Genomic DNA, 24432 nt, shown 5'->3' with positions numbered 1-24432 from the left:
GGGATGCACCGAATCCAGGATTCAGTTCGGGATTCGGCCTTTTTCAGCAGGATTTGGATTCGGCCAAATCCTTCTGCCTGGCCGAACCGAAGGGGCGGGGAGGGAAATCGCATAACTTTTTGTCACAAAACAAGGAAGTAAAAAATGTTTTCCCCTTCCCATCCCTAATTTGCATATGCAAATTAGGATTCGGTATTCGGCCGAATCTTTCAAGAAGGATTCGCGGGTTCGGCCGAATCCAAAAAAGTGGATTCGGTGCATCCCTACTGTACATGCTCACGTAATGCATTATTATTATTATTATTAACAAGTGAATTCCACAATCAGCCCTGCACTGTATGACACAGCATGAAGCAAACACATTCCTTCAGAGCAGTGACAGCTCCCTACAATCCATCTTATTAGTCAATTACAGGCTTACAGGCTTCCTCCTCCCCTTTCCAGCAATATGACTGGCTGCAGGTGTAATCTCCTTGGTGTCAGCTGTAGGGCCACAAGTTCTGCCTGAACACTGTGAGAGGGGGGGAGAGGGAGCTGCTGTGGTGCTTGTGGAAGGAGCAGGGGTTAATGAGTGAAGGGAGGGAGCAGCTGCTCTGGGCTTCAGTTTAGCCCGGGATCTACCGGCAGTTGTAGTAGGGAGGGAGCCAATGAAAGGCCCGCCTCCTCCGTGACATCATCAGCTGCTGCCCTTGCTCTGCTCCGTGCCTATGGGGCTGCAGGCACAACTCTTTTCTTGGATAGTGAGAGATTAGAAGACAAGACCAGCTGCTAAACCCGCACAGCGCTTCAGGTGTCCGTGACGTCGAAAGAAAGAGGAGGAGGGTAAGCGGCTTCCATACATACGTCACACAGTGACACTCTTCAGTTGGACCCGGGGAGTTTTTACTTTCCGCTGACAGGCGACTGGTTGTAGCGCCGGGAAGAAGGCGGGTCAGTGTGCGCAGGTGTCACGGGGATGCTGGGAGTTTTAGCTCTGACTGTGACAGGGTTAGACGCTCTGGTACCTATGAACCCTCTCGTATCCGCCGCTCAGTTACGCCTCCTCCTTTTACTCGCTCGGTAATGTTCGGCCTCCGTGGGGATATAGACTGGCGTTACGGCCGGGAGTAGGTGATCGGCTTCAGCGCAGGAGCCGAGCACAAAGTAAGTCTCATTAGTTCGCGCAGCAGCAGGTAAGGGGTCAGCTGACTCCTGGATTTGTGTAGATCAGGTGACCCCCGGCTAGTGCTGAAGTAATAGAACTGTGTGAGCTCTGGTTTCTGAGAGTTGTGCATATATAAAACTATCTGGGGGGCACCACGTTGCCTTCCTATATCAGCAGCACAGACACAACTTTAACCACTTTCTTTTCTTTCCTATTGGATTTTTTTTAAAAGTGTAGTTATCAGTGGTTGAAAGTTAGACTAAAAATCCCATAGAATGGAACAGAAAGTGGGGAATTTTGTCTGTGATGAGCTCTAATCTCATACTTTGACAAATATCCTCCAAATGACTCCCTTTTTAACTTCTTTTTCTGCTTTAACCTGATATAATGTTCTGCTGGCCTTTCTTACTGCTCTTTCAAAAAAAGGAGGAAAGCAGCAAAGGACGTTGGGAGTTGTAGTTCAGCTCCAGCGCTGGCTTCCTCTGCTGATGATTTAACCTGGTTAAAGAGGGTAGATCAGGTTCTACAATGGTTACTGAGATGTTGCCCTCAGGGGCGCTGCTGTGTGCCCGGTCACTGCAAAATTATAAGTGACCACTATTGTGAGACCGAGAATGAATAATAAGTCCACATATGCCTCAAGGATTTTGTGATTTTCACCCCAAAAGCAGTTCACTGGCTTATCATGATGTCTGAAGCACTTGTTCACAGTAAATCAGATATGCAGTAGTCACTGTTGTTGTTGAATGTGAATGCGGTGTAACTGGTTGGGGTACTGATTAATAACAGGCTACAGATTGCCTAGCTACTCATGTACGATGTCTCTGTTCCCTTCCTCATCACTTATTAGGCAATTGGCAGGCTGCCTTTTCATGTCTAAGGGGCAGATTTATCAAGGGTCGAAGTGAATCGGAGGGAATTTTCGAAGTAAAAAAATTAGAAATCCGAAGTAATTTTTTTGGATACTTTGACCATCGAATAGGATACTACAACTTCGAATTTACTTTGAATTCGATTCGACCATTCGATAATCGAAGTACTTTTTCTTTAGAAAAACTTCGACTTCAATGCTTCGCCAAATTAAACCTGCCGAAGTGCTATGTTAGCCTATGGGGACCTTCAACAGCATTTTTCTATGTAAAATCGGTCGATCGTACGATAAAATCGTTTGAATCGAAGGATTTAATCATTCAACCGAAGGGTTTTACTTCGAAACGCAGAATACCCAAATTCGATGAAAAAAGTTTGAATTCAAAGTATTTCAATTCGATGGTCGAATTTCCAAGTATTTATAGCTCAAAAAAATTCAAACATTATAAACAGCGTAAGGCGATTTGCAAATTATGCATATATAAATTCATATAAATATTAGATGGTTGTAATAATCCCTTTGAGCTCCGGATGTATAATTAATAATGCTATGCAGATGAATGCATTGCATATGACGGGTATCTAAGTGTTCTTTTTACATCTATGAATAGTTTTCCAATGAGCCATGCATGCATGTTTTTGAGCCTGGCACATAATGATAACTGTCATTCCAAAGTATTTTTTAATTGTGAGTTTATGTGTCAGCATAGGAGGCATGTCAGGTGTGTGTGTGGTGGAAGAATCAAATCGGTTCTTCATAATTGTTTGACGACTATTTATTTTCTGCGGTTAACACCCAGTACCATTTACTAGAACACTCCTTGGCTGGCAAAGAGGAAGCATTTTTTTGTCTTATCTTGTGATAAGGAATTTATTTGAACTGAATATTCTTTAAAGGGGTAGTTCCCCCTTAAAGGGATACTGTCATGGGAAAACTTTTTTTTTCAAAATGCATCAGTTAATAGTGCTGCTCCAGCAGAATTCTGAACTGAAATCCATTTCTCAGCAAACAGTAAGGGCGACTATTGAAAACGCATCGCCGCGTGTGCATTAGCGCAGGCGATTTTGCATTTTGCGCTGTAGCCTATGGGGAAAAAACGCTGAGGCAGTTCGGGGAGATAGTCGCGCAAAAGTCGCGATAAGTCGCCAGGCGACAAAACCTCCCGAATCTCCTCGTCTGGCCTTACCCTAACAGGAAGCGATCATTGTTGTTTTATTACTGTGATGTTTTCCAAGAAAGGTACTGACATTAAAAATTCTTTTCAGGGCATTTTTTCAAAGGTTATGTTCATATAATCCATAGGTAAATGGATTATATAGTAAAGAATTTTAATTACTTTTTTTTTTTTTAACTGCTGATAAACTTCAAGCTGATGGCACATGGGGTGCTCGCTTTACTGCTGCATTTTAGGGCTATTTCACACGGGGAGATAGCCTTGCGTTTGCGGTCGCGGCGACAAAGCGCCGCGCCAGTCGCCGCGACCGGCGCAGGCGACAGTTTTGTATGGGCGCCTATGTAAAAACGCCTGTGCTAACCACACGAGGCGATGCGCTTTTCAACAGTCGCCTGAAAAAGCCTGGCGAGGCATTTTCAGGCGACTGTTGAAAAGCGCATCGCCTCGTGTGGTTAGCACAGGCGTTTTTACATAGGCGCCCATACAAAACTGTCGCCTGCGCCGGTCGCGGCGACTGGCGCGGCGCTTTGTCGCCGCGACTGCAAACGCAGGGCTATCTCCCCGTGTGGACTAGCCCTTAAAGTTTTCTCCACCATTAATATAAGTATTCTGGAAATAAGCGAGATGCCTGCCTACTTGTACTGTTTATTGCATTGCTGCACCAGCTCTTAATATGAGAGGACTATGGGAGTTGTAAGGACCCCTCATCTGCAGTGTCTCCTCTCCATCTCTCTTTAATAATATAGATGTACAGTATGTCTAATTGATACACTGGAATTGTGAGTATCCAGCAATGCAGCTGCTTATATGTGGAGAAAATTCTCAGCACTATTCACTGCACTTTGGCGTATTGATTCTCTATTTCAACGTTGTAGCTACCCTTTCACAAGCACAACCTATCAGATATCTGTGTCGGTTTGTTTTCTTCTCCTCTCAGTCCTGACAAACCTGCAAAGAATGTGCGTCTCTTATTTAATTAACTGGTGTCAAGCCCATAGATCTAATGTGCAGGTAGTTCATCCATTCTGCTGGATTTTATTCATACAGGTTTGTCATGCAGGATGCTGTCTGTGCTTTTGTTGTTGGTTTACATGGTTCTTTTTTTCAGCACAAGGCTGGCTGCACATTAATGTGTGATTCACCGTAAATGATTTGGATTCTTAAACAATAATAAGCGATCAGAGGACACAATCTAGATGGTTATGGAACAGCGAATCCCAAGGTTCTCCAGATAGATTAACTTGCATTGTGTGATATCAGCTAATGTACCACAAATGTTTGCAGTTGGTATATGTATGTGTGTGTGTGTGTATATATATATATATATATATATATATATATATATATATATATATATATAATGCTTTGATCAGATACTGTACTGAATTGTATAATGTTGGCCTTTTCTGTCATTCAGAGTATTTGAATGCTTATTTTGATGCATTATTTGTCCTTTTCACAGGTAGAGAGTGCGGTGTCTGTCAAAACAAGTGTTGCTATAACAGCAGAGCTGTCTTGAATGGTCGCTGATGTGCTGTATGCCTTAAAGAAATTTACACGGAAGTAGCTGAATATCATGCCAAGCAAAATGGGGTCAAAAATGGATTTATCAAAGGACATCAAAATTAAGGCACACTACAAAGGGTGAGTAACCAAACAGTTAATTTTGTAACTGACCCACCAAACATCGGCATAATTTGTTTTAAGGCAGGAATTCTGAACCTTTGGGTCAGGTGCCTGAAACAGGGACCCCAATTTTACATTTTTTCAAAGTACCAGGATTCAAATCCGGGGAAATTTCAAAAGGGGGGAAATGTGTTAAAGCAACTTATTCTTTATGTACTCAAAGGCTATAACCACATGCATTTTACTTTGAAATACATTTTATTGTGGGGGGTTACTTGCCCTTTAATGCCAAAATCTTGTTTATGCTCCAGAATGGGGGACCTGATGCCATTTCCATGCACTGGTTACAGTATAAGAGAAAGGAGGAGATGTATGGGGGGGGGGGGCAAAGAGAAGCCTGAGGCATAGAGGTGTGGCAGGCAATATATGATTGACAGCCGAGATTTGTGAATACCTATATAACAGGCATGCATGTTTTAATTAAAAAAAGTGGGTTTCATATTTAATTGACAAAATATTTTTATTATGCAACTTTTTGGGGGTTATCTGTCAACCTGTCGAATTTTAGAGCTTTGTGAGCTTTTTTTAGACCTGGAATGAACTCACAACTCGAATGGTTTCTAATTTAAGAAAAAACTCAAATCAGTGAATTTGAGTTAAGAAACCTGAAAAAAAAACTCGAAACATTGAAAAAAAATTTTTATACCCGAAAAATGTATGCAGGATCTTGCTATGCTTGTGTATGACTTTACCTGGGGAGGGGACTGGGCATGCCAGCACCCAGAAAATCAATGTAGGGGGAAGAGTGGTGTAACTTAAAGGGATGGTTCACCTTCAAATTAACTGTTAGTATGTTATAGAATGGCCAGTTCTAAGCAGCTTTTCAATTGGTCTTCATTATTTCATTTTTATAGTTTTCGAATGATTTCCCTTCTTCTTCTGATTCTTTTCAGCTTTCAAATGGGGGTCACTGACCTCATCGAAAAACAAATGCTCTGTAAGGCCACAAATGTATTGTAATTGTTACTTTTTATTACTCATCTTTCTGGGGACCTTCCCCATAGGCTAACATTGCACCTCGGTAGGTTTTAGGTAGCGAAGTAGGGGGTTGAAGTTTTTTTAAAAGAGACTACTTCGACTATCGAATGGTCGAATAGTCAAACGATTTTTAGTTCGATTTGAAGTAGCCAAAAAAATCATTTGAAATTCGATGTTTTTTTTATTCTATTCCTTCACTCGAGCTAAGTAAATGTGCCCCAATATGTTTGCAATTTGCATTCATTTTAAAAAAGATCTTTACTTTTTCTGACATTGGCACTGACCAGTGCAACCCTGGCCGAGTTGGTGTTGAACATCCTTGTATTAGCCGTGTTTAATGCGGCTAATATCATGAAAACAAAAGAAGTACAAAAAGCGCTTAGAAAGTCTTATTAGCATGCTTTCGGCATGCAGATAATGTAATGGGCTTTGCCAGGGTGCTGGAACAAGACCTCATGCAGATAAGAACCTACCGTACATGTGGACAAAGGGCTTCTACACTTTTACATGGTTCTAGCAGTTTTTTTTTTTGTTTTGTTTTTTTTGTCTGATTCTATAACTTCAGTAGCCCATTTTAAGTATATGTAAATTGACATTCCTTGTTAACCATAGACTACAGTATGTGGAAATGTATTTTTTTTTCTCCCCATCATCTAAAATACTTTGCAGTTATTTTATTGTTTTTAATAAACCTGTAATTCATTTCCATTGAGTCCTTTTGACTTTCTGTAGACCCCGAAGCAAGAGTATAAAAGACCCAGTGTATCATTGTATCAGACATACAGCTGTCCTTGTACACAAATGCTTTTTTTAATTCATTCCTTAATAAGAACAGTTGACAAATACATGTTTCATTTTAAAAATGGAAACATTACAGTTCATTTTTGGCTTTTTATAGACCTAATTACTGCTTTATTAGTTGCTTATTTCTTTCTTGCAGACTAGTTAGTGTGTGTTTGTGAATTGCTTGAAAATAAAAAAACATGTTTTAAAGTGTCATGTGAAGTATAAATTTGTATACAAATATGCTATGGTCTGTGTAATGTATTTAATTTGTTTTACAGTTCAGATTGTGTTATACATGTATGGGACCTGTTATCCAGAATGGTCGGGACCAGGGGTTTTCTGGATAATGGGTCTTTCCATAATTTGGATCTTCATACCTTAACTCTACTAGTAAATCATATAAACATTAAATAAACCCAATAGTCTGGGTTTGATTCCAGTAAGGATTAAATTATATCTTAGTTGGGATCAAGTACAAGTTCCTGTTTTATTACCACAGAGAAAAAGGAAATCGTTTTTAAAAATCTGGATTATCTGATTATGATAGTCCATGGGAGACGGCCTTTCTGTAATTCAGAGCTTTCTGGATAACAGGTTTCCAGAGAACAGGTCCCAAACCTTTTACTTTTTTTTTTTTTTTTTACATTAGCCCAATGTGAACAATACACTTTGGGAATTGAAGTTCTAGTTTTTAAAGCTTTCCCTTTTAATTTTATGAGGACTTTTACCAGTTTTTCACTAATGTGCCCAGTTAATGAGTATCCACCACTGATTATTAAAGGGGAACTATTGATGTAATGGCAATTTAGTTGAACTATTTCTCATGAAAATAAGGAACTTTATAAATATTATTAAATAAATGTTGTACCATTTCTGGAATAAGTTGTTCATTTTCAGTATCCCCTTCTCGGCAATCTGTGGCTCTACAAGAGCTAAAATCTGATTTTTCTCATGAGATAAAACTAATATTAAATGCTTATTAAGTTCTCCTTTAACTTTAAAAATAGTATTGTGTTGCTTAACCAACCTGTCTAATAATATTATAAGTAATGTATTTTCTTGACAAACCTGCCTTACTCAGGTGGATTACTGGGTTGCTCCTGGCAGGCCTGTTGAATAATGCTAGGGAAACGGAAATGACTGGCTGGATGCCTGGCTCTTAAAAATTGCTGGGAGTACAGGTGGAGCTGCTAGGAATGTCTGATCCTGCAAGAATGTCATCCTGGCTTTTACAGGAATGCGTTCACATTGCGATTTCATTAGCCATTGAAGTACAGTGAAATGCAACCATTCCTCCTTTATTCTTGCTGCATCAAGGCAATCATTTATCTTAGGTTAAAGGTCAAGGGTGTATGACTGTGTAGGTGTGTTAAGATCGTGTGTGATTTGTTTTGTAAGTCTTACCTTTATCAGGTTCTTGCTGCACTTGCCTAGTTATTGTATTATAAAGCACAAAAAATTGAATGTTATACTCTTTGAATCAGAATATATTTTTAACAAGATAGTACAATATAGTATCGCTTATCTGGATACACTTTATCCAGACAGCTCCAAATTACAAGAAGCCATCTCTTTAAAGAGTCCATTTCAGCAAATAATTTTTTTTCAAAACAATTTTTTTAAATTATGCTTTTTCTTTACAATAATAAAACAGTATCTTGTATGTGATGAAAACTAAGCTGCATGAATCCATATTGGTGGCATAAGAGCCAATATCATATCATGTTTAAATGATTTTTAGAAGACTAAAGCTGCCCATAGAAATGCAGATTTATCCTTATGTCCGACGTGTAATATCCTGACCTACAACTAACCTTTCAGATTAAATAAAGTAGTTAAAAAAAACAATTTTAGACATATATTATTGTTAGCTGGCAGAAATCTTTTAACCTGTCCGATCGACTAAATGACCCATTCGCATGGTACGAAAAATGTCGGGACGATCCCACACAAAGTCTGAAAATTGTTACGAAACGAATGTTCGTTTGACTTTATCTTTGTATCTTTGGCCAGCTTTAAGCTATGGAGATCCAAGTTACAGAAAGATCCCTTTTCCAGAAAAACCCAGGTCCCACGCATTCCGGATAATAAATCCTTTTCCAGTGTAATTAATAGGGCATTAGGGAAACCCATTACTCTGAGGATTTAGGACCCTTTGGGGGGGGGGGTATGTCATTTAAGGTCCTATTCCTATATAACATTTGATACAGATCTTATCTATAACAATCAGATGGTAACATTTACTGGTCACCTTTTAAAAACCAAACATCTTATTGGATGCTATGGTTTACTACATCTGCATTTTATTACATATGAGGGTTAGTGTATTAATTTGTTCTAGAAAAGTTACAGGTTACATAGCGCATTACAAATAAACCCTGTCCAATACAATGGTGTTGTATCTTTTATCTACTATGGGAGCTGCTATGCCCCCATAGCTACACAGCAGCTTGTTTATATAAACTATAGTAGTCTTTCTGAAGCAAACACACCAGTTGTACCAGTGCAGGGAAACAGTATATTATATTTTAATTACTTTGATACATCTTTACTTTGGTTGTTGGGCAATATATTGAAGCAAACAGCAGGTCCACATTAGCAAATGTATCTTGGATTCCAGTTAATTATTGCCACAAAAAGAAAAAAAATATTTAGTTTTTGTGTGTGAACCATTTGTCTTGTGTTAAAGAAATTTGTGCTAAAATTGTGGCACCATGTGAATATTTTTTTGAACTGATTGGTGGGGTGTCGTGTTGAAGATCTAATATGCAAATAGTATGTAAAACATAGTTACATAGTTAAATTTACATAGTTATATAGTTAAATTGGGTTGAAAAAAGACAAAGTCCATCAAGTTCAACCCCTCCAAATGAAAACCCAGCATCCATACACACACCCATCCCTACTTCCACATAAATTATATAAACCCATATCTATAATAACTATAGAGTTTAGTATCACAATAGCCTTTGATATTATGTCTGTACAAAAAATCATCCCTACATTGCTTCAAATGAAAGTTCTTTTCTTCTAGCCTAAAGAGGTGGCCTCTGGTACGGTGATCCACTTTATGGGTAAAAAGGTCCCCTGCTATTTGTCTATAATGTCCTCTAATGTACTTGTAAAAAACATTTCAGATGAATAGGAAGCAACACTAGGACCTTTTATATAATATGCATCATAATATTTGTATGTTCTTTATGTAATAGAAAAGGGATAAACGCCAGTTTGATGGTAGGAATGTGCTAAAGGGGTGCCTTCAGCTTACTGAGGGTGTACAGTCTAAGCATCCTGGGAAGCTTTAACACAAAGGGGCAAATACACTAACCTCCGAAAATTTGCCAGCGATGGATTCGCTCACAGCGCAACACTTCGGCAGGCGTAGATTGCCAGGACAACGCCAATTCACTGAAATCCGAAGTTGCGTCCAGGGCGCCGAACGCTGGCGAAGTTTATCTAGCATTACTGCGTGAAGCGAAGTTGCGCTAGCGTTGCCTAATTTGCATACAGCGGGAAGTTAAAGTTTAATGGACATATATGTTGCAGCAAATACATTAAACTACACAAGCCCTGGAAACCTTAATGAAATAAAATAAAGCTGTTATATTGCCCTAGACATGAGCTCAGTGTGTAGTTTATGTGGGGGGAGGCCAGTTACCCCCAAAAAAATGAACACACTTTTTTAGCCTATCACCCTGAAAAAAAGGAAAAGACGCTAGTGTTTTTTGGCACAATTTTCAACTATTTTTTTAGGAACTCCTATCTACTCAATTGCACTTCGCCTGGTCTGAGGTGGTGAAGGCAAGTCTGGTGCAAGAGGTAACGTTCAGTAAAATCCTCATCTTAGTGAATTTGCATAATTACGTCCATTCGCCAGAGTGCAAATTTAACAAGGCGTTGCGGAACGAAGTACTGCTAGAGTCTAGCAAAGTTACGCCTGCGTCCGTTAGTAAATCGGCAAAGTACCGAAATGACATCACGCTGGTGAATTTTCGCCCGCCTTGGTCACTTTGTTCTTTAGTAAATTTGCCCCCAATACTGTTGGATTCCAAAGGCTTGTTTTTGGACTGAATCCACTTTTTGGGATTCGGGCGAATACTGAACCGAGTCCAAGTCCTAATTTGCGTATGCAAATTAAGGAGGGAAGTGGAAAAAACATTTTTTACTTCTTTGTTTTGTGACAAAAAGTTATGTGTTGTCCCTTCCTGCCCCTAACTTCTACATGCAAATTAGGATAAGTTTCGACCAGGCTGAAGCCGAATCCTGCTGAGAGGCCGTATCCTGAACCGAATCCTGGATTCGGTGCCTCCCTAGTTTTAAAAAATCTCTTTTGTTCAATTTTGCCATTATTTGTTAAAAACTTAAGATGCACATGAATATCATTATACAAAATCACATGTGCATGTTGTCTATATGATAGCTATAGTTTCTCCACCCTGCTTTGCATGCTCCAGTGATCAGCTCAGGAATTCAGCTGAAGGTGTGAGAGAATCGGTGACATGCACACACATCACAAAAGAATGTGTCAGAAGCTTTGTCTCCTTGCTATATTTATAGCTTTGCATCAAAAATAATTCCAAAGGTCTAAAAAAGCCTAATTATCACATTACGAAACAAGGATTACACGTGAATGCAAATTGTGAAGTCAATGTGATGCCCTGGCATGGCTAAGCTCCTCTGCAGGGATAATTTATTATACTTGTTTATGCCATATATTTGTTGCTAAATGTTTTATCTAGTTTTAACTTTTAACATGGGCTTACCCATACATAAATAGCTGTACAATGAATGTTTTCAATTTAAATATAAAACCCGAATTCTTTTTTTCCAATTAAAATATCCATACCTGTTATGAAACCTATTATATATCAGCTGTGCATCATATATTGCTTTTCCCATATCTATTCCTCAGGCATAGCAATCATTTTCATTTTCCATTCTGCACTTCCCACATATCCCCTCTCTCCTTACTACAGTAGAACGCTACTTTTACTTTATTCAGGGGACCAGAAAAAAATGGTTTAAAATCAGGGAAATGTATAATATATAGGAGGGGCCACTAAACAACAATGAAAAATGAGGGAAAACTTAAAATCAGGGGATGTAATATTGGGGTTCTACTGTACTTTTAATTTTGTGGCCTTTGCCTGCGTATCAACCCATTTCCGGCACCTGGATGATGTTAATCTTGCCTTAATAACAGTGTCTGTGACATGGGGTCTGCCTGTTTGCTGTGATAGTATTTTAAGACTGAAATAAACAAGATTATATGTAACCGTTTATATGTAAACACAGTTTATTTTGCTCAACTAATACAACAGATCAGGGATTTGGAATTATTTCTTAGGTGGATAAAAATTCATAAAATTTCATGAAACAGTGTTCGGATACAGCCTGGGCACTATATTCAAGGAGTTATATTTTAGATGTGTACAATATAGGTTTAGAGACCGACTGTAAATATACACATGGGTCAGCTCAAACAATGTTGTCAGTCGCTGAAAAAAAACTCACTGGGGCTCATTTATCAACACTGGGCAAATTAGCCCATGGGCAGTTACCTATAGCAACCAATCGGTGATTAGCTTTTTAAAGCCAGCTGCAAGTAGAACAATGAATGCAGCAATCTGATTGGTTGCCATGGGTTACTGCCCATGGGCAAATTTCTCCAGTCTTGATAAATGACCCCCACTGACAATGCAAATTTAAAGGAGAAGGAAGTATAAATCACCTACTCTGAGTTGGTGCTCCTGTTAGCAGAAAACGCAGGTGTGCATGCACAGTGAGTCATACTCTACTGCTATGTGTTGTTCTGAAGCATTGAAGAAAGGAAGATGGGGGGAAAAAGATTATTGCTCCGTGCTGACTGCTAAAAAAACCCCCAGACTGGTTCAGTTTTCGGCTATGCTAACAGGAGTACTGGCCTGGGGTATCAGGTAAGTGTTTAATATCATTAGGGGGTGCCTGACATTTTTAGGGAGTTACTTTTCTTCTCTTATCTGGTGCTTTGTGTTTCCAAAGTTGCTCGGAATTTCCTTGTGAGGCATCTTTGGCCGACTTTAAAAAAAAAAAAAACGAAGTGTCCCGCATGTGTTCCCCTATGGTGTTTTACATTGTTGCGGGTTGGAAAGCATTTGAAGGAGATTGGTCTCCCGAGGTAGCGAAGATTTATCTGGGCGACAAATCTCACTATGTGCCAGTACCCTTATTTAGGCCGTATTTGTGGAAAGGCCACCAAGGCCCAGGCAGAGGGCAGCAGGATTTTAGAGGGCAGCATGCCGCCCAAACACATCCACATGGGTTCAGGAACACTGGGGATGTGCAGGAAATACAACAGTTTTTCTTTTTTAAAAAATTCCTGTGCCAATCCCCAGTGCTCCAGACCCAATAAAGAAAATTTGTAGACATGCATGAATAAAGGGGAGGGGACATGAGCGACGATTGGCAGCAGGCCTAGGGGCACCTGCTATGTAAATCCGGCCCTGCCCTTATGCAAATATTTGAGGAGCAAATACTTGGGGATGGACCTTGGGGTAAAATATCCCTTATACATGAGATGCAAGTAAGCAACAGGATGGGACAGCAAGGTATTGTATTGTACCTTTACAAATAACTGGTATGGCCCCTTTACCAATAACTGGTATGGCCCCAACTAATAATAAAATAGAGAGTCCACAGAGGAGCAACAAAGCTGCTGATAAAGAGTACAGAAGACTTCACTTATAAGGATTGTTTATAAGTAAGTAGGAATGATCTGATAACCATACAACTCTCTGTTGTGCTATGCACCAGAAGATCCTTCCAGCAGATGTGAGTTTTCAAATAAAGATCCGGAAGAGAAGTATTATTTTCCCCATGTGAGGCAAATTGGAGAGGCTTCATATGATTGTAAAGTAGGGTAAAATCACTCAAAAAACAAACATTACATGTCAATGAGAAGATCTTCATTATTAAAACAAGTTGATATTTCAGATTACATTGCCAGCTCAGCCTTTCCCCAGTGGCAGGATAGAGTCCCTAGTAAATGCTTAGTGCTTTTCTGAGCACACTTTTGTGACACTTGATCATGTTCCTAGAGGTTCAACCAAATACTACACTGTTAGGCTCTCAATATTTGTGCGCAAACCAAGTCTTGTGGTTTGTAATATTGATTGTTTTTCATGTCATGTCTGTTTAATTTTAGCTGCAATATGCAGTTCAATCAGGGCTAACTAAGATCAAAGCTTTGACTGGACAATTCTAGGACACTGATATTCTTGTTGAGCCACTCTATTACTTTGCATTTGGGATCATTGTCCTGCTTAAGGGTAAGGGCACACGGGCAGATTCGGGAGATTAGTCTTCTTCGGGGCGACAATCTCCCCGAACTGCCTTCCCCCTGCCTTGCTGCCAGCTAGAATGAAAAGTCACAAGTGGGATGCCTCGTGAGGCAACTTCGGAAAACGAAGCGCTGCGAGTGCCATCCCGTTGGCGATTTTGCATTCTAGCCGGCGGGAATTAAGGGGGAGGCAATTCGGGGAGATTGTTGCCCCGAAGAAGAGATTTGTCGCTGGGTCGACTAATCTCCCCGAATCAGCCGGTGTGCCCTTAACCTAAAGATGAGTTTCCTGGGTTTTTTTTTTTTTTTTTGTAGACTGACTCTTGTAGTGTTTCCATTTTTCTTGTACCCTCCACCCTTCATTCTGTTTTATCAAGGTGCCCACCAGATATCCGTATTGCGTGAGGCTTCCCAAACTTGACCATTTTCAATTTAGAAAAAATTCTCTTGATTTGTACTTTAACTATGAAAACGTCAAACCTAATTCAGAAAACTGTGTATGTATGTTGTGCATATGAATATTTATGAGCCAGACCAGAAAGAAACATGCATTGTGGTTTTTAGCTAACTTAAAAAGGATACTACCTTAGAAAGGTTTGATTGTAAAAACTGCTCTGGTATGCTGTATTCTCCCAGTCAGTGACTGGCTTTTTTTCAGCCACATGCAAGTTGAGCAATGAAAGCAGACCCCTGATTGGCTGCGCTGGGTTACTGGCCAGGTGCAAATTTGCCCAGTTTTTTAAAAAATAAACTCCACATGTGTTCCTCCCAAGACGTGCTACGAACCTATTCTCTTATCTGAAAGACTTGCATTTAAAGCACTGTTGGCTAAAGATTCTTGTTTTTTGATTTAATTGAGAGTGATAAAGATTTGCTGAAAAATGGGTAATTCCTCTTTACTTATTTATATCCTTAATTTCATCTGATTCACTATGCTGTTGCACCTCTTAAATTAGAAGTGAGAATGTGGAATAAGAAGTGAGAAAACTGATTTATACTTCGTTTTATTCAAAATGTTAGCTAATTCTAATATCCAGGAAACTTAGTAAAAATAACACTGCAATAAGTTAATAAGTATATAATTATTTACATTGTTTGACATTTTGTTCTCTCATAAAAATAACTTGTGTATTGGCGTAGATAAATGTCTGCAACTGATATACAGTTTTTAAACTGGCATGTTATACCCCTTATAGTAAATAACATTTGATTGTGTGTGTATAGAACAACTTTGTTCTGGTGCTGGATATGCCTTTAGACTTCATATGGCCCTGGGCTGTTGACAGAGTGTTTGAGCTCAAAGCATGTTAAGGGCTGAGTTTTTCTAAATTCCAGTCTTATCTCTACATAGCCTTTCTTGTAACACTTGCTTTAATATTGCTTTATTTACTGGGACCTTCATTGGCTTCAGCAGCAGCCTTGCCCTCTAGTTGTAACCACTCGAGGAATAATATTTTGATGTCTATAGATAGACTACTCCAAGTTAAATGACTGTCTTTACAAATGCAAATTTACAGAGATAGTGAAATGTAAATTGCAAAATTATACTTATAGGCTAATAAATTGAAAGTGCTTATACAGAAAGTATTACCCTCACACTGAATTCATGATTTTATTTTTTAAATGAGCTGCAATTGAGAAATAATTAGGTTTACATCTGGGTGTTCTGTGCCAGCTTTTGTGCTCTGTGGTTGATCCACTAGGCAGAAGGCCTTTCCAGCCAAAACGATGTTTGGCTCTCTTGACCCCCCCCATTTAAACCTATAGAGCACATAAAGCTTCAACTAGCTGAGCAATTCCATGTACCCCCACTCCATGCTTGCTTTCATTGAAGAAGCTGTGTACATTCACTTGAATTACAGAAGACATTGGGTGCTAATTAGGATACATTTGACATTAGTCCAACAATCTGCCTAACTCATGCCTAGTGTGTTTAACTTTGTTTTTCCACACACCTGCTTATCCTCCTTACAACGACGGTGGCATTTTGACTGCTTTGGTTTTCCATGCAAGAACTGTCGCTGTTAAAAAAAAATATATATATATATTTTCAATGGAAAAAAAAAACATTCTTCCTATGGTAGATGCTGGCAATGGATGGAAGGCACAATAGGCTGTCATAGGCAGAGTAAATGCTATTCTTATTAATTATAGGACTATTATTAATAGTGGCATTGTGAATTCTGCTGTTTCCTTGAGATCAATGTTGAGATCAAAATATCATGTTTGGGTTTCCTTGTCCTTTAACACCGCTATTTATTAGTAATGCAATTTATGTAGGTACCGCATTAAACCTGTGAAGAGGAACAATAAGTGCCTTCAGAGTCTAAATCTGACAGTGGGCAGTGGCAGTTCATGCAAGCCCATAAATGCATATAATTGTTAGTGACAATGTGTGTGCCACATATGAGAGTTTTCAGTTCAGACTCCTAAATAAAATCCATCTGATGGAAATGGTTAGAGAGCTGAAGGCCTGGACATATTAAAGTCCTTTTTTGGTTATCTGTGGTGTCCACAAGCACATGAAGTAGCCCTCTGGCTGTCATTGGGCTATGATTTCCAGCTGTGCTCTTTGGTAATTATAACAAATCGTTTGGAGCAATATGCCATGTATAAAAGCATTTGACCTGTGCACTGCTGCCTTTTTGTAATTACAGAACTCCTTTTGTAGGGGGTATATTAGACAAAGAATCATGTAATACCTGTTGTAAAATATATGGTCACATGACCATATACAATTATGAGACCGAAGGCCAAGAGATCACTTCTAATACCCTCACATTTTACAACACACATTTTGGTGAGTCATGTAACACATTGATTTGTCGTGTAGACTCCACTTTCTGTGAGTGAGAGGCCTGTGACCTGAATGGGCAGATCAGTACATATGGACTGTTTTCTAGAGTGATCAACTTATACTTTTATATAGATGCTTTTGCATCTGGATGTTAATTTTGATATTAAAGAATACGGCTGATTATGTAACCAGCATTAACTTGACTTAGAATCAATAAAGAGCGGTAAATATTGCTACTTGTTTAGCACCTAAAATTGTGAATGTTTATATTTGGGATATAATAACTTCCAATTCACAGATGTGTTTATAGTTAATGTGGGGAGGAAATTATCTCCAAAAGTGATATTAATACTTATTTAAAAAAAATAACTTGCTCCCTTCCTGATAAAACTATTACTGTACACATTTGCAGTAGTTTAAAGTAACTTTAAAATAATAATCGTAAACATCATTCCAATGCAGAGTGCACAGTACACCCATATGTGATGCTTGTATTTATTAAGGGAGTTAATATTTCCTCCAGGGAAATATGTACCGATGCAAAATAAGTCACAGTTTAGTGCAGTTTAAACAAATGGAGCACATCTTGACCTTTCGTAAATATGCCCTTTAGCACCATCATGTAGCTCTTTGAAAGTTTCCTATATGTTGTGCAATAATGTACAGTATTTGGTGAACTTAATTCTGCTTTCCCGTTGACACATTTTAAAGGGGTTGTTCACCCTTAGATTAACCAGATTTATCAAGGGTCGAATTTCTAAGTAAAAAATACCGAATATCGAAGTTGTAGGATTTTTCACCGAATTTGGCAATCGAACGATTGAAGTAAAATAGTTTGATTGTACGATTAAATCGTCCGAATCTAACGATTCCAGAGATTGATCGAAGGATTTTCCTTCGACCTCTAGAGACTTCGAAAAATGTTGTAGAAGGTCCCCATAGGCTAACATAGCACTTCGGCAGGTTTAATTTGGCGGAGTATTGAAGTCAAAGTTTTTTTTAAAGAGACAGTACTTTGATTATCGAATATTCGAACTATTTTACTTCAAATCGAATTCTAAGTAAATTCTAAGTCGTAGTATCCTATTCGATGGTCGAAGTATCCAAAAAATTACTTTGAATTTCGAATTTTTTTACTTCTAAAATTCCCTCGAATTCACTTCGACCCTTGATAAATATGCCCCTTAGTATAATGTAGAGAGTGATATTCTTAGACAATATGCAATTGGTTTTCATTTTATATTATTTGTGGTTTTTCAGTTATTTAGCTTTTTTCAGCAGTGCTCCAGTTTGCAGCTTCAGCACTCTGGTCCGAATGACCCTAGCAACCATGCACTGAATATGAACAGGGGAGGCCAATAGAAAAATAAATAAAAATAATATATTAGGGCAGGACTACATGGCCGATTCAGCCGCGATCCGAAAATCGCAGGCGTCACGTCGGATGCGACGGAAACAAGGTAAGTAATGGCAGTGTCGGATCGTGTCGCATTATTGACGCAACACGACTGTCGGATGCAGACGCAGCGTGCATCATCTGCATCCGACAGTCGTGCTGCATCAATGCTGCTACATGATGCGACAATTGAATTACTTACCTTGTGACGCCTGTGATTTTGCCATGTAGTCCTGCCCTTAGGCTAGGGCCAGACAGGGCAGGCTGATATCAGCCCCCGACTGCTAGAAGAATCTTCTTGTATGCTCGGTCCAGAATCCTTGTATCTGCTCCTGCGAAATGCCGAAACAAGGCTTCCAGACGCGAGCAGATAAAAAGATTCCGCTAGCGGTCAGGGGCTGAAATCAGCCTGCGTATTTCGGCAGGCTGATTTCTGCCCTGTCTGGGCCTAGGCTTGGGCAGTATGTTGTTTATTTTAGTTAGGTTATACCAGACCAATTAAACAGAAAAAAGTATGAAATCTGCTGCACAATGCATTTTTCATAAAGGGTAATTGCAACAGCATATTCTGTAACCCATGGAATGATCGGCAGTAACTGGGTTGTGTGGGTTTACTGTGTTCTTTGTTCTTTCGATTTTAGTGCTATATTGCACCATTAATTTGATGACTTCTTTGTTTCTGCCCTTGCGGTCTTTTTAATCACTGTTCAAAAAAAAAAAAAAAAAATAGTCTCTGGAGCTAAAGCAATATGCTCATTCTTACCTTTTGTTGTTGGGTATTTCCACTAGCCTTTATGACACACCTTAAATGTTGTAAAAATAAATGGTCCAAAGCCAAATGCATTTTCTATTAAGCCTTGCCTTGCATTCTGGATAGGTTTTGTCTTTTGTTTAGCTTGAAACTGGACTCTGGCAGATTGTTTTAGATGTATACAGAAGATTTACACATTCATTGGACCATTGGCAATAATTACTAAGCAAGAAAATGACATGATGCAACTTCTGATGGTCATGCTTGCCTTAATAACGGCATCACTTTTAAAGAAAAAAAAAATGAAATACACCACACTAGTATTTTACACATATGTGGCACACCACATAACATCTTGTATAGTTAATATGGCATACGTGTAGCATATTATTTTTATCCATTCCCAAGCATGAATATTAATATAACAGCCCCTATGAAGTCCACTCATTAGATGTTCAAACAGTGTTGGTTGACATTTGCCCCCATACAGCCACAAGAGCACTAATGAGGCTGGACACTGATGTGGGGAATTAGGCCCATCTCATTAGAACTTTAGTTCCTAACAATAGTTTTTGGTTGGGCCGAGAGGATGGGGCTCTGTGAAGGCCAGACAAGTCCATCCACTCTCAGTAAACCCATTCTGTACGGAACTTGCTTTTGTGCATGTGGAATTATTGTGCTGAAATGGGAAAGAGCCTATTGTCACAAAATGCAAAAACGTGGAATTGTTTTTGTAAACTGTAGCCTTCAAGTTTGATGGAGCAAGGCACCCTGGCCTAAACCACTGTATGCAGTGCTGTTTTTCTTGTGACTGCTTTTGTTTTTCATTGACTTTTAAACGTTTTAAAACATAAACCTTAAAGGAGAACTAAACCCCTCCAAAAGAGAGAGCCCATTCTCCGTAGCACAACAGAGCTTATGGGCACCATCTTTGGTATCTTCGGATTCCTTCAGTAAAAGACTGCTGACACTAAGCTTTTACTGGTATACCCAGTTGGAGCCAGTCTGCTATTTGCGCTTACTGCACATGCACAGGAAAGCTTTGTAAATTGCAGAAAAGAAGAAGAGGATCAGAAGATACTGAAGATTGCACCCATTAGCTCCGCTGCTCTACTCTGCATGGATAAGTCAGTATGACATTTAGGGAATTTTTTTTTTTTTTTTTAAATAATGGACTATACGGGGAGGAAGCAGGGAGTGGGGCGAATCAAGGTTAGTGAATGGGGTTTTCTCCTTAGGGGGGAGTTTGTTCTCATTTAACAAAGAACCCAGCAAAGAGTTTGAATTTAATTGCACTGGATTGTAGTACCAACACTGGGGTACAGGATTGCAACAGTTAGGAACCATATCCCACATCTTCTATTATCAGTCAGCCCCCTCACATGTTGTTTTGCACTGCAGTGTTATAGTATAAAGCAGTACTGACACTGTTCTATAGGAATGTCTCAGTAACTGGCGAATGGAAGCATCAATATCTTTTGATCCAAAAATGACCCCATGCCACCCCTTACCCACTGGGTACCTGCTTTACATGAAGAGGAAAGGGAGCTGTTTCCGTTGATCATGTTGGGTTGGGGCCAGAGCAATATTTCCATAGGCTGATTACTAATGGAAGTACTACTTTAGAGTTGTGGCACATGTGGTTACTTGGGGAGATTAGTTGCCCAGCGACAAATCGCCTCTTCTTCGGGCGACCTCTCCCGAAATGCCTTCCCGCCGGCTAGAATGTAAATTGGCAGCGGGATGGCATTGGGATTGCTTCGTTTTCTGAAGTAGCCTCACAAGGAAACTTCAGATGGCAACTTCAGAAAGCCGAAGCGATCAGAGTGCCATGCCGCCTGCGATTTACATTCTATCCGGCGGGAAGGCATTTTGGGAGATCAGTCGCCTGAAGAAGTGGCTATTTGTCGCTTGGCGCCTAATCTCCCCAAGTAGCAACATGTGCCACCACCTTGCGGAATTGTGCGGCTGTGACACAATCGGACAGGCCCTTAAAGGAAAACTATACCCCTGAACAATGCAAGTCTCTAAAAATATATTGCATAAAACAGTTCATATGTAAAACCCTGCTTTATCTAAATAAACCGTTTTCATAAATATATACTTATTTAGTTGTATGTACTATCGGGTAATGCTAAATAAAAAATTGCCATTTTAAGTACTAAGGGCTGCCCTCTGGAATCATACAATTCAGAACTCTTTTGCTCCTGCATTTATGGTTACAGTTAGAGCTGCATTATGTCTGGTCAGGGGGGTCACACAGGCCATCACGCAATGGTGGCTCAAAGTAAAAACACAAGTATTGCTAGGCTAGGGGGGGATTTTGGGTTCCTATTTTTATGGGAATGTGTCCATATTGCTTAAAAGGATAAATAAAAAGTAAAACTACCAAAGGTGCTAAGTTGCTGGGCACCCCAAATTGCTTCTAGTCTCTTACCTATGACATTGGCCTGAGCTCCTTGTCTTCATTAATCAGTAGCACAGGGTACAGTACAGTATTTACTTTACAGAAATGTCAGAAAAAGCTGCCCATCTGCTGCCAGATATTTACTATTCAAATTTGGTGGCAGAGCTTGTGAGTGAGGGGTTACCAGGCGTTATGTCAGATGTGACAGAAGTGACGTCATGTGCCATTGTTTGCGTGATGTCACTTCTGCAGATTGAGGCCATGCTTATGTCCAATGCCCAGGATGGCGCAGGACCTAAATACAGGGCTGCCTCTGTTGCTCTGCATCATATGCACAAAATGCTTTCTCTTCTCAGTGGCTCTTTGAGCCAACTGTCCACCAGATGCAATGTCTTCCTGCAGATTTACAGCAGAGCACAATGTGGCTATATGATGACGTCTCCACACATCTAGGAATAGCACCATGATCTATATCCGCTCACGAGAAGTAGTGCTCCCTACATATCTGTATTCCTGTCACACTACTTCACATGGAGAAGGGCCTGCTATTCTACCCACCTAAGCTCTGTCTATATTATTATTGTACTTCAACTTCTTAGTACAGGTTGTAGAGGTGCTGTCGTTTATTGTGCCTGTTGATCATGGACCATTGACTAGGATTTTTGCAAAGTTATCACTGTTTTTACTCAACAACGTTCCATTAGCTTTTGAGATCTTCATCAGTAAAATACTTGAATTTGTATTCTTATTATTGTTTTTTTTTTTTTCTTCAAATATTTTACCTAAAATGGACCTGTTAAGTGACACTTGTATTATGTTTATTTATGTTTATATAGCACATTAATCCACATTAGGGTAAGGGCACACGTGTCGATTCGGGGAGAATTAGTCGCCTTGCGACTAATCGCCTCTTCTTTGGGGAGACTAATCTCCCCGAGCGGCTTCCCCCCGTCTTCCACCGGCTATAATGAAAAAATGCCTGTGGCATGTCACACGCGGTGCTTCGTTTTCCGAAGTCGCACAAAGTTGCCTCACGAGGAAAAGGCGGTTAGTCGCCAGGCGACTTAATCTCCCCAAATCTCCAGGTGTGCCCTTACCCTTAAATCACTTGTAAGGACAATGCTTTATTTGAGTAATACATTGACATTGGAAGTTGCAGAGTGAATACACACAAGGCAGTTATATCAGTCCTTGAGCTCCATGTGTCCAACCTCCAACTTATAAATGTCTTAATCAATTACATGTTTTTTGTGTTTGTGTTTCACAGAGACATACTGATTACTCGACTGGAAGCAGGGATGAATTATGAACAACTATGCGAAGAAGTGAGAGAAATGTGCTACTTAAACCAGAGGCAGCCCATCACATTGAAATGGATTGATGATGAAGGTAGTAGATCATATTTAAACATTGGTGTACATTCTTTTTCTTCTGCATTGGTCTGTTTGACATTAAATACATTCCCCTTTTGCTTTGGAAATTTAATTTCTTGTATTGGTGCTGTTGAATTTACTTTGAAACTATATATATGAGCGGAAGTGTCGAGTATATATAACCTCAGAGTGCCAGTGAGAACGTGTTTTTTTTTTTTTTTTTTTTTTTTTTTTGGGCTGCCAATATTTAATTATGTTCTTCCTATGTATAAGGAAAACCTGTCCCTGCTAAACCTGGGTCTCCTGGTAAGTCCAGTGCAACAATCCAAGCTAAATATCTCTTGGTCTAGGCCAGTGCTGTCCAATGTCTGTTGTACCAGAGGCCGGAATTTTTCTAGCCTACGTGGTGGATAGCCGATAATGGAAGCCAGTGTTTACCACTCCCTGTTTTTAAATCACACCCATTTTAAACCACACCCATGTTACCACCAAAACTTTTAAGACCATGTCCACATTAATGGTGGTAGCACACAAAAAAAACAACAACAAATGGTTGGTTCTTACTGCAGGGATATCACTCATATGTGAAACAAGTTTATTATGTCATATTAAGACATACCCTTAAATGAGAAGGAAAGCCACCAAAGCAATTCATTGCCAATAGATTCGGTGCAATAGTGCAAGCTATAACACTAATTTATTTATAATTCTTTATTATTACTTAGTTTTAGCCATTCCTTCTCCTTTAAATCCATATGCCTCCTCCTTCCATGTGGATAGCATAGCAACCCCCAGCACATGATTAAACACATTGGGGTCCCCCTAATTTCCAAATGCTAACAAACCCCCACCAGACTCACATCGCACAGACAGAGTATGGCACACACAGACAAGAAGGTCAGGCAGAGTATTGTACACACAGGGGACATATTGCAGGCAGAGGATGGCAGACACACTGAGCACAGGGCAAGTGGAGTCTGGCACACACAGGGAGCACAGGGCAGGCAGAGTATGACACACACAGGGAGCATAGGGCAGGCAGAGTATGGTACACACACGGAGCATATGGCAGGCAGAGTATGGCACACACAGGGAGCACAGGGCAGGAAGAGTATGGCACACAAACAGTGAACAAAGGGCAGGCAGAGAAGTAGGGCCGAGCCGTGCCGATCAGGCGCCCAAGGCAAACCGGCATATGCTGCACTGGCGTAGCCCGAGTGCGCAAGGCGGCGCTCGTGTGCACATGCGCAAGAAAGATGTGGTTTTTCGTCTTTTTGCGATCCTGCGCATGCGTGAATTGCCGTGAACGTGCGCATGCATGCGCAGAAGCACAAGAAGATGGAAAAAACACAGAGAGTCAGGCACCGGTCTGGGGGTAGGCGACAGAGGAGGTACGTGCCTGGCGCCCCCCAGATTTGCGCCCTAGGCACGTGCCTACTCTGCCTACCCCTAGTTCTGGCCCTGCAGAGAAGGGTACACAAAGGCAGGGCAGACAGAGTATGGAATACACAGTGAAGGCCGGAAGTGGCCTGCGGGACAGCACTGGTCTAGGCCATTGTATCCATACAAGTGCAATAAAATCTAGCATGCCATCATTAAAGGCAATACATATTTAAATAAACAAATACACTCCCATAAAATGGACTGTTTGGCAATGCATAGATATTTTAATTGCGGTGTGGCGAAAATCAAATTCACTGAGTGTTTAATGTGTAAACTGCATTTATTGGCACAACACGTTTCAGTTCCTG

The 24432-nt window shown here is 40.0% G+C and overlaps 1 protein-coding gene across 3 annotated transcripts in view; it reads left to right on the top strand.

Annotated features, from left to right (window-relative positions):
• The first annotated feature begins 455 nt into the window (after positions 1 to 455).
• The window catches only part of prkcz.L (protein kinase C zeta L homeolog), a 118243-nt gene continuing 94266 nt past the window's right edge, over positions 456 to 24432 (top strand). For 2 of the 3 annotated variants that reach the window (XM_018226007.2, XM_018226005.2), the window contains exons 1-3: positions 456 to 1143; positions 4652 to 4833; positions 22576 to 22697. In XM_018226007.2, coding sequence (XP_018081496.1) covers positions 4766 to 4833; positions 22576 to 22697 — 190 coding nt within the window. In that variant the 5' untranslated portion in view covers positions 456 to 1143; positions 4652 to 4765. The remainder of the gene's footprint in view (positions 1144 to 4651; positions 4834 to 22575; positions 22698 to 24432) is intronic. The other variant, XM_018226006.2, reaches the window with a different exon arrangement.

The sequence above is a fragment of the Xenopus laevis genome, chromosome 7L (assembly GCF_017654675.1).
Source record: "Xenopus laevis strain J_2021 chromosome 7L, Xenopus_laevis_v10.1, whole genome shotgun sequence".
NCBI classification, from domain to species: Eukaryota; Metazoa; Chordata; class Amphibia; order Anura; family Pipidae; genus Xenopus; species Xenopus laevis.
Note: the sequence above shows the minus strand (reverse complement) of the source record. Positions and strands in the feature narration are given on the sequence as shown.